Genomic DNA, 11,729 nt, shown 5'->3' on the forward strand with positions numbered 1-11,729 from the left:
TGATTAGACATAGCATTGGAATGGTCTTTTTTTGCCAGAAAAGAAGTGTTTGGGTTTTTTATCCATTTCTAATTGCTGATTTGATATAACTGTAATATAATTTTTGATTATTTGCATTTATATACAGTAGCACTTTTCATCACAAGGGATCTCAAAACACTTTTCATATGGGATTCCAATCTGCCAATGAAGTACAACATCTGTCACTGAGTGACAAGCTGCAGTTATTACAGTATGGGCCAGCAGGCTCCCTATACAGCATCTCTTTCATGTAAAGAAGTTAGAAATCAGTTCTGTTGAATTGTTGGGCTTAACACCCCTACTCCTGTGGAAGAAATGCCATTAGATATTTAAAGACTTAACTTGTCAAGATCTCTGTCTCATTTGAAGGATGGCCTCTGGAGCATTAGACTGGAAATTCTGGTCCACATGGAAAAGTGCTACTTACTGGTCCAGCAGGTTCTCTTACAGAAGCAGTCTAATTTTCCTTAGAGATCTCATATCCTTGTACTTACCAGGTCCAAACGTGCTTAATGCTGCTCTCCACAGTCCACGTACAGAATATTGCTACAGCAAGTCAGTGAGCAGGAAGGCAGATGGACACTGTTTGACACAGTACATTAAATTAATGGCACTGTTATGGTAGTATTGTTAAATTTCCGTCTCTTCCAGCGGCTCCACTCTTCAGCTGCAGTAGTTCATTTTACATGGCCCTTTCCCAGATTACCTTACACACCTTCAGAAAGGGAGCACCAGTTTGGATGTCAACCAGCAGCCATTGTCACTAGCTGCATCCTGTTCATGTCCCCATGAGCTCACATCCTGTCACAAGCATGATAATTTGTTCCTGCCACATTATTTTTACTTATTATATTATATATGTGATATACATTGGAAAGAAACCTCAAAATGTGTCAGGCTATGTGAATAATTACAGTAATGTCACCCAGAAATGTAATTATAAAAGACAGTGGCAATGCAGACTTTGCTCTGTTCTCTTGAAGTAATACTGTATGTATTTAAAAACATTGAAATATTAATGCAACAATACCATTAATGAAACAGGACAACAGGAGCACGTCCTGTGAAAAGTACAGTCTATTGTTTTCTAGTTTCCTCCAGATTTCATAAGAGTTTTTTAAATGACATATACTGTAATACCAGTATGTGATCTCCTGATAATAACTAAATTCAATGAATGCATAAGAATCTATGCCGTGCAAGTAATGGATATAATATACTGTATAAGTGCCCAGAGATTCATAGTATTTAATGTATTGCATAAAATGAATGTTAAATGGTTACTGCCTAAAGGTTTCACTTGCGTTCAGTAGTGTGAATATGTTGCAGAGATTATAGAGAAGGTAAAAGAGGGAGGAAGCAATACCTTCAGACCCTATACCGACACAACTGAGTGTCCCGGGCCTCTGGCGATGCTGATGAAGAGTTGCTGGAGGGAGAGGCCCTCCGAGAGACCCGACTTTACTTCATTGAAAGCAACTGTTAAGAAGCTAAGCCCTTACGTGTAAGTACAGACCTCAAGAAATAGAGACCTCCGACAAGCAGCTTGTTGGTTTCTAATTTTCTTTTACCCGACCCTTGTCACAACTACACAGTCATAAAATACAGCAGTTGTAGGTCACTGAATTCCTGCCTCATTGTACTGTGCAGTACTATCAACACCTGCTTTGGGGTTAATGACTTGAGTTTTCAATTGAAGATGTACAGTAGTTGAAACCAAACCAAAAAACTACAGTACAGCATGTTGTATCAATGGATCTCCACGTCCCTTCCTTCATTTAATAGCACTTCATATCTACTGTATGTGGCCAGATAACAATTTCTGCTGCCTCTTGGCATTAAGTCCTGAAGTATTTGGCTTTATTTTTGCAGGTTTTAATGAGGGGGATTAACATATTTGTTACACAGTGTTCTATTTTCTTTCAGGTTCATTACTTCATAGCATCCAGATATGGCTATTTTAAAACTGCAAAAACAACTGCTGTTATGCAGAATTCCACCAGACTGTGTCTTGTAAGAACCATTTATTTCTTACTGAAATATTTTTTCATCTTGACAGAGGGAGTGACAACATTCTTGACAACCTGTTGTCTCGTATGGAGCAGTACGCCAGCAACCTTGAGGACATTGTGAACGAGCGCACTGCCCAACTTCTGGAAGAGAAAAAGAAAGCAGAAAGCCTTTTAACACAGATGTTGCCAAGGTAATAGTTTTTAAATATTTTATGCTAAACATCTATTAAAACATCTATCTTTTAATTCAATATGTTCCTTTCTTATTGCAGAAACACAATTCTGTGGGTGATTTAGTAATGATATTTTAGCCATTTTGTTTTAACTGAAAAGCTTTTCCAAGAGATTTCTATTTTGCAGGAAAAATTGTAGCTTTATGGCAGTGTACAGACACCAGTCACCAAGCCTTTTACAATTAATTGGTCGATATAATTAAAAGCACGATATAAAGTGATGTGAGAAGCCACATTTAAAGGAGCTATATAAAATAAAGTTTATTATTATTATTAATAATGTGTGCCCTACTACTAATTCCTTACAGAACATTATGCTTTACATTCTAAATGATCCCAAAGAACTTTCCCAACACCCACCTGGGTCCCACCTGGCAGTCTCCACTCGCAGTCCCACTATACAGCAGAACAGTTTAGAAACTGCTAAGCAAATTTCTTAAGGAGGAATAATAGGAAGACAAAAGTGGAATTTAATCTGGACACCATGTTTCATACCACTACACTTTTGAAAAGTATCATGGGATATTACCATTCCATGTACTGCACAGTATATTAAAGAAGCTGATTGCATACAACTACTGTATATAGCTGGCTAAATATTTACCAATACTATCAGTGATACACAGTGTTTGGTTAAAAGCATTTGAGAAAAAGCAGCACTAATATGTCCAAGGGTATAAATAAAATAAAGGTGCCTGGTATAGATGTCCACAATGGGGAAAAGGTTCCAGGGATCTAAGGTAAAAAATCAAATTCCAGCAACACCAGATAGCTAGTGGGCACAACAGGTCTGTGGTCTGTCTACTATTCTAGGTCTACTATTATTCTATAGTAATTCAATGAGACCCTGTTTGCCAAGGTGAGAGTGATTTTTTTATTGCAAATAAGATTGCTCATAATTAAATTATTGACTGAAGCACTAGTTTGAACAATACATAATCACACAGCGGGTTTCAGCTAGGACAATGAGGTTAGGTGAAGCACAGAACGTACCAGAAGGAATCATTATTCTACAGTACTTTATCCAGAGGGAACATTAGATAAAGTTGCAATGCAAAGCCTTTATAAACATAGACCGCTGCTGAAAGGTCTAAGCCATTTTGTATTGTTCTCTTAACTCGTTAGTTTTCTGGCTTTATTTGCAGGAACACAGCCTGCTCATGACCTTCTGGAGAAATATCAGCAATTGTTCTTACAGATCTGTATTTTGGGGAACAAAAAGTAGTCTTATAGTATTAGAATGTGAATGGAGGAACACCTTTTTGATGTTTAGAAACACCTTACAATGGAACAATTAGATTCAGCTTGTAAGTTGTTACCAACTTGAGCCCTACTTCCAGGATAGACTTTGGACCATGACCCCCACCAGGAATAACTGGTGCTGTGACAGTGGATGGACCGTAAATGTGATGGCTTACTAAACTGTACTATTAACAGTCAATGTGCATTATAATAGTTAAAACAGCAGTGGACATTGAGTAAATTGTTGATCCTAATACAAATTGTGGCAAAACCATTTGTTTCAGTTATTTTTTTCAACAACAATCAAGATAAACTTTTGTTTAAGGGAGCTTTTCAAGAAGTTAAAAGTACAAAAAAATACTAGCCTCTCATGTTGAACTGAAACAGAAAACCTATCACTGTGCAATGTAACAGAGCATGCTGTAAAGACTCATTTTTTGCAAAGTCTTCTATTTATAGACCTTCCTGGAGGTGGAGCACAAGTTAGCATGAGTGGTGCCTTCTGGTGGGATGCGTTGCCAAACTGCTGCTACTAGAGACAGTGCCTTTATTTCTTTAAAGAAGCCCACCTGTGTCCCATCTTGTAAGGATTACAAATAATAGTTTCCCCAAGCCCAAATTCTTAGTGCCCAATAGTTTCTGGTTTGAGCATATTCTACCATACACTGTAACTTCTACAGTAAAGCTTTTTACACAGCAGTGTACATGCATTGTTCAGCTTAATTGATATTCAAAAGTGAATGAAGGCAAAATCTGTATTGATAAGATTGAATGATGTTGAGCAACACTTTTTTTGCATTGAAACCTAACATTGAGTCATTTATCACCATTAGATCCGCTCCCTGATTCAACAGAGCTCCATTGAATGTAAATAATTGGTCAATCAGGTTATTGCCATTTGGGAACATAATATTTTGGACAATTTTGGTTTGAACATTTGACTATCTAAGTTTTGAGCATTTATACTACAGTATCGGTTGCCTTGTTTATTTCTAGATCTGTAGCCATCCAGCTCATTTCTGGGAAGACAGTGCAAGCTGAAACTTATGACTGTGTCACTATATATTTTAGTGACATTGTAGGATTTACTGCCATGTCTGCAGGCATTACCCCAATGCAGGTAAGAACCTATTCTAAGACTTTCTAATCATTATAATTAAGTTTTTAATGATGTAGCATGTGTGCATGGATATATTTTGTGCAGCTGTAAAAGTCTCCTTTAAAATCTCCTCTACTTAGAATTCAAAGCTCTCAGGCTGGTTGATAACTTTGCCTTCTACTTTTTCTGTCACTCACCTCTAAACAGCCTAATTAAAAGCCCTGTGTTCTTAATTGAACCAATTGAACCTTACTCTCAATTCAAAAGCTGCTTTTGGTCTTAGGGAACCTGTAGAAGACCTTGAAGAAAGCAGCCTCAAAGATCATATGGTCAGAGCTCCACAGAGACAACGGAAATGGTTCTTCCGAGTGTGTGATGCAGTTTTAGAGGACTGCATCAGTTCTCCTTTCACATACGAGACCAATTGATGATTTCTGAGTTGTGACATCTGCAGAATAATCACAAATGGGATTCAATCGAGACATTTCTCCATGCTGACACACAGACCCTCACTCACCAGCCAACAATGGTGAAATCTGTTGTGCCAAATCCTTGGATTGCAGGTGGCTTCAATAGTATTGGGAGTTTTAGGGTATGACATCATAGTAACCTTTCATCTTCCACACACTGTCAGGCCAAATGTTGTCTTTATTCCTTCAGTATTGGCCAGCTGGTGCTAGGACCTTGCTAAATTGAATAAAAATGATCTTGCCAAATTTATGGGTTTTGGAGTCTCCAGTTGCAAAGGCAAAAAAGCATGGTGTTGATTATTGAATGTTTTGTTCTAGGTTGTTGATTTGCTGAATGACTTGTATACATACTTTGACAATATCATTGACAATCATGATGTTTACAAGGTAAGAGTGACATTTTCTCAAATTTGGGGTAAGCTTTCTCCCCACATGCATCTTCTTTTGTTTTGTCAGATTTTAAATGGGGTTCAACGTTCCTAAAAAACCCTTTATCATCAACACCTCCCATGGCTTATCTACAGTATCTCGCTGTTGTGTTTTTTTTTTATTTGTCAGCATACACATCGTGGTCTAAATCATCTAACATTTCCCCTTTTGAATTAATACAGAATACAGTTAATTTAGATATAAACACTATCACTATATTTCATTGCTTAGTACTCTTAGTAAAATGCAAAGATGTTTCTGGTAGTTTAACTGATTTTCATAAGTTCAGCCAGTGTTTGTTTATTTGTTCCTTGTTTTGGTCTTATTCTCTGAAGGTGGAAACCATAGGTGATGCCTATATGGTTGTTTCTGGGCTCCCCATAAGAAACGGGGATGAGCATGCCAAAGAAATTGCAAGGATGTCCTTATCAATAGTGGACGCGATGAAAAAATTTGAAAACAGACATGTACCAGGCCAGCAGCTAAAGGTTCGAATAGGACTGCATTCAGGTAAGAACCAGGATGAAAGAAGAGGTACTGTATTATTGTATACAAGTACAGAACGTCTTGGGAAAATCATCCCTGAGTTTTTCTGTGCTATAGTATGTCAGTTCTCTACTGTCATTTAAAGAGAGAATTCTGAAATGTACAGATCCAGCCATTCAAATGTGCAAGGTATGCTGCGCTACAACGCAGTGGACGTTCCGCAACAAACTGCAAAGTACCGCAAGTGTTTTAAAAATAGTGTGAAATACCTTGTAATACCACCAGGTGGAGCTGGGCTTAGCTGAGTTCATCTTAACATTTCATGAGCAGCATTTGGGCTGTTGGCAGAAAACGCCCGGTTTTGAATCCCGATCAATGCTGAGGGACGATCTTTTACCAATTACAGAATTTAAATTGTATACTGTTTAGACTTTTAATAATTTTAAACTGTGTATTACAGCATGTTAAACATTAAACTGATTAAAAAGTAGGTATATTTTATAAAAGCAAGATTGCTTAGTTGACAAAAGTACACAACCTTCCACTTTCTTCATACTGTAAATATTTTAATTACTGTATAATGCAGCAAATAGCTTTTGCTCCAAAAACAAAAAAAACGTGATCCTAAGGTTCACTCGACTTTATATTTTGCCAGTTGTGCCTGTTTTGGGATGGAGTAATTGGGAAGTACAACACCTAAAATCAAAAGAACAGAACATGAGAGTGCAGTTATATACCGTACAGTACAAAGTCCGAGTACAGGGAAAGGACCAGTAAGATCAAGCATGTAGAGTATTAAGCTTGTCTATGCATCCTTGTCAATCTTGTCTATCTCTTTGTGATTCTGTGTTCTGTGAGAATCTTTAATGAGCTGTATTTAGATCAATGACTCATGTGAAATATTTAATAAATACAGCATCATCTCTCTGTCAGGCCCCTGTGTAGCTGGAGTAGTGGGATTAAAAATGCCTCGTTATTGTCTTTTTGGGGACACCGTCAACACTGCCTCTCGTATGGAGTCCTATGGTTTACGTAAGCCTCTGCTTATCATTTATCATATTTTAAAACATTTACCCTTGCCTATGATTTACAGTGTTTTTATATGCTCTCAGGTTGTTGGCTCCTTGTGGGAACTTAATATGTAGTATTTTAACATATTTCATGGAGTCTTAAAAGTGCTGTCAGTTTCAAAATGGAATTATCTTCATAATCTATACAACTGAAGATTCAGTCCTGAACAGACAATTTCACTGTTCTAAACAATTGGGCTTATATAATAACATTTAGGAAGAACATATGTGTCATTTGAAGGTAGTTTTTTAGATATACTGTATGTGGTATTTTTTATACTGGAGATAAAAGTAGTTTTTGATTTTGGACAAGCCCACAATAGCATACATAATCCACTTTGTTTTGAAAACTAGTGGCTGGGACTCAGGCCTCTGCTAGTTTATTCTGGCCAGATATTGTCATCTAATGTCTAGGAAATTTTATGTTTTTGTCACATAACAAATCTCACTTTTGATATTTGATTATTTTTACTGCCTAGCCTTGAAAGTTCACGTCAGCAGCTCAGCGAAAGATCTGCTAGATAAATTTAGAACATTTCGGTTTGAGCTACGAGGGGATATCCATATGAAGGTAAGCTTTGTTTTGTATCCTTTTATTCACCCAAGGAGGAGGCATCAGTATCAGTAATTTCAAACTAGTTTGACAGAGTGGGAACTTTGTGAGGTTTAATGCAGAGGTCAGTCACTAAGAGATTAGACAATAGGGCATCTCCCATGGCAAAATTTTAAAGTAGTCAAGTTAATATAATGCATATTAGACTGTGTTCTGGTAACATATGTTACTGTGCTCTGTGTTCTTAACATTGTTAACATATTTCAATAATTAAAAAGGACATTTTGTGTTTTTGTTTCAAACTTTTAATTTTTTATGTTACTCCACATCTTTTCATCTAAATAGATATTGAGCATTGCGAGTCTTAACATTGCTTTTCTTTGGTGTCATGATGTAAAGTACAGAATGTCCTGAAAATAATATGATTTGAAAGCCAAGGTCTGCATGCAAAAATATGAAATTGTGGTTAAATGTTTGCTGTGAGTACAAGGAAGTTCTCAACTGAAGCAATGAACTGAATTTAGCATCCAAACACGTGGTAAAGGACTTTCTGGAATGTGCTGATAGTATCTTTTTTAACAGTTTTGTTTGTGTATTATTTCACAGGGAAAGGGCTTGGTTCGAACATTCTGGCTTTTGGGAGAAGAAACTTAAGAACAGTTTCTATTTTTTGTACTGGGCAGTTATAATTCTTATTATGTCTTAGAAGGCAATTTACTGTATGCAAAGGAACTGGTCTTGGATTAGGGAGTCAGCACAAAAATGCTTTATAGTCTGTTAAAACTTACTTTTGATATGGTATCTTGCACAATTACAAGTTACTTGTGTAAGGGACTATGGAGCTTTTTCTTAACTTTTCAATATGGTACTGCTACTTAATTGAATCTGGCTTTAATATTAATCAGAATGAAAGTTCTTGAAATGACAGGATAAGGGTGTTTGATGCTGATTGTGATTCTGCTATGCTGATAGACTGCATGACATTTATTTGCTAAATATTATCTAAACAAAATTATTCAGGAAAAAAAGATATTTATCAAAGCTAACTATAACTATCTTGTTAACAATCTTTTTTTTAAATAAAAAGACATTGGAATGACATCAACCGCACACTAAAAAGCAAAATAAAATAATTACAGTAAGTCTTTCTTTTAGAAAGTCTGAATTTCTCCTGATAATCTCATATTCTGACTTCCCATTGACTCTCATTCTGTTTTTATTTACTGTTCCAAACTCCACAAATAGTGAACTCCACGTGGGATGAAAATAAACACAAAACAAGCAGTCAATTTTAGAATTAAAATAAAGGTAATTTCCAAAACTTTAACAAATGTTACAGTATTTGTAGCAGACATTCAACATAAAATTTCAAAATAAAATGTTATTGCAATAACAGACATACGGGTCAACCAGTGTTGTTGGTTTAAACAATGTGCCGTTTGGGAATTATGACAAAAATGGCTTGAAGCTTAAACAATAATATTTTTCCACATTATAATATTAAAATGGGAAAGTACTGCAAGAAAAAACTGCTTACAGAACCACTAATGAGGTTTTAAAAGGCAGCCCCAATTGTTCTAATGCACAAAAGGTTTAATTAAGGCTAATTGTTCATAAATATTTTAGAAGCTCCACTCAACCACAGGGAAATAAAGCAATTAAGTCTATTACAAGGCTTCTAAATATTTAAATTGGTCCCTTGTTGGCGAAGGTTTCCAAAGGTGACACTTCTCACATCTCAATTTTGGGACTTTTGGGGAAATGGTTTGTTAATTAACACTCAAGGTTTTTCCATTTCTACTTATAATCAGTTCCGAAGTCACACCATGTTGAAGCATGTTAAAGTCCTCTATGGATATTTACATAAAAAAAACACATGAAAACATTAAATATCTAGCTCGGTTTCATTTCTTAAGTGCTGATAGTTAAGATGCATTCTGTGCTTTAAGTACATGAAGTACACTATCTTTTGTCCCACTCTGCGTCTTTTAAATTCTATATATTTAATAAAGTATATATTACCTACAAAGGTACAAGTAAATGCTGAAAAGAGAAAGAAAGAAACACAACATTCCAGCGGTGGGGCCTTCTTCAGGTATCTTCAGCATGGGATAAACCTTTACTTGATCCTTTGTAGTCTACACATGCTGACACAGCCACCTACTGGAACTACATTACCTGTTGAGGTAGTATAGTTGTACTGTACATAATCTGTCACCATCACTGCCACATTGCAAAGCTTCAATGATTACGGCTCACAATTACTAACATAGTAGTTTAGATTTCTTGTGCTTTGTTCCTGTTATTCCTTACTTTTACTGTAGCTCTTGCTGTTTTGTTTTTCCCTTCAGTCCTGTCTCCACTCCACACGTATCTCCCTTGCAGATCTTGTTTGGATTCCGTTCTGTTTTAAATGTTACTGAATTTCACTGTCGATCCTAACCCCAGTCTGACTCATTCCCAACTAATTAAAATGTAATCCATCACATCTGTAAGATTATCCTTTGCTATAGAGGTTTTCCAGAGCTAGAGAACTCCATGTTCTCATCCCTGTGCTGTGTTGAAGGATTAACATGTGGGGTTACTCACCTTGGCCTGGTGCAGGCAGGTTTCCACAGAAAATCACTGATTTAACTATTCAGTTCATTTCCTAGGTCTTTGTGTGTGTAAACAGGCTTACATGTATGTGATATACAGGATGTAGATGACTGTGGATTGGATGATCAAACTGAAGAGGGCCCTCAGCTGCTGATCTCCTCTGTTGTTAATTCATTTAGGGATTTCAGACTGAATATAAGTAATTTGGCCCAAAAAGTGCTGATAATGAAGCAAAGATCAGCATTGATCAACATCAGCTTAGCTCTCTCAATCAATTCACTTTACTCTTCTAGGAAACAATGTGACAAACTTTACTAGTCTGGTAAGTAAGAGATCAACAATTAAATAAGCATGACTTCATCAGCTTTCAGTCACCTGTGGGAGTGGCAATATGTCAAAATCAGGCATTATCATAAGTTGAGGATGAGCAATCCTGGTCCTGCAGGGTCAGTACGTCTTGTTTTTTAGGTCTATTTGATGCACCAGCACCTGAATTGCGGAATTAGTCCCAGTGAGACAGTAATGAACTGACTAATGAGGTCATTAATTGCTTAGTTGGAATGAATACCTCCAGATACACTGGCCCTCCAGGACCAGGATTGCCTGTCCTAATCTGCCTTAAAAACAAGACTCTCATTGCTCTTGTTTATGGTTATTAAACCTGAATTGTTAACCTTTGCTATACAGTAATTATACCAGTTCAATAACTTCCATCTGAGAAACCTGAAATACTGGCTACAACAGGACTTGCTGCTGTGTTCATTATGATCCGGTCAAGCTGATTTCCAGCAGGGACCATAGCTCTCCTTGACCTTTGCAGAAGGGTTTGCCTCTCAGAAATCATACAGTCGTCAGCATACCATATGTTACCATACTTAACATAACCAACACCACTGAAAATTATAATAAGAGTAGTCATAAGAGTATAATAAGAGTAGTCATTGCCCTTGGGTATAGACTGCAGAGAAAGAGAGGAACAGACACCTAGCAGGTACCAAGAGTCACTGTTGTGTGACACGCAAAGGAAACTTTTGGCAGCTCTAGCCCATCCAGCCTCAGCATTACCTATCCTAATGAGCACATTCTTTCCTCAGGCAGCTAATGATACAGGTCAGACTTAAACCTGTGACATCTAGACTCTAACCATAATAATACTCTACTTCACTACATTTCTACAGTAGAGAACTTGTCAGCCTTAAGGATCTCAAAGTGCTTTTCCAGGATGGGAGCCATATCATTCAACATTGCAGTGCACTTCACCAATGGGGTACTTTTGCACACCTAAGAATGGAATTGAGCCAGGATATTGTAGTATTCCCTACTCCTTTGAAAAGTGCCACGGGATCTTTATTGACCAAAATGTCAGGACTTTGGTTTAGTGCTTCATTTGAAGGATGGCATTCTCTGCAGTACAGTTGTTTGGGTCACCAAGGTACCAACAGGGTAGCAACATAACATAATGGTTAAGACTCAGGACTTTCAGATTCTGGATGGAATGGGCACTATCCTGATTGAC

General features: G+C 37.0%; 1 protein-coding gene across 1 annotated transcript in view; it reads left to right on the forward strand.

Annotated features, from left to right (window-relative positions):
- LOC102697149 (atrial natriuretic peptide receptor 1) overlaps positions 1 to 8,962 on the forward strand; it is a 32,054-nt gene extending 23,092 nt beyond the window's left edge. Inside the window, exons 19-26 of the mRNA XM_069194072.1 lie at positions 1,351 to 1,525; positions 2,081 to 2,224; positions 4,505 to 4,628; positions 5,396 to 5,464; positions 5,842 to 6,016; positions 6,926 to 7,024; positions 7,542 to 7,633; positions 8,222 to 8,962. Of these exons, the coding sequence (XP_069050173.1) occupies positions 1,351 to 1,525; positions 2,081 to 2,224; positions 4,505 to 4,628; positions 5,396 to 5,464; positions 5,842 to 6,016; positions 6,926 to 7,024; positions 7,542 to 7,633; positions 8,222 to 8,269 (926 nt within the window). The 3' untranslated portion in view covers positions 8,270 to 8,962. The remainder of the gene's footprint in view (positions 1 to 1,350; positions 1,526 to 2,080; positions 2,225 to 4,504; positions 4,629 to 5,395; positions 5,465 to 5,841; positions 6,017 to 6,925; positions 7,025 to 7,541; positions 7,634 to 8,221) is intronic.
- Positions 8,963 to 11,729: the final 2,767 nt, after the last annotated feature.

The sequence above is a fragment of the Lepisosteus oculatus genome, chromosome 1 (assembly GCF_040954835.1).
Source record: "Lepisosteus oculatus isolate fLepOcu1 chromosome 1, fLepOcu1.hap2, whole genome shotgun sequence".
NCBI lineage: Eukaryota > Metazoa > Chordata > Actinopteri > Semionotiformes > Lepisosteidae > Lepisosteus > Lepisosteus oculatus.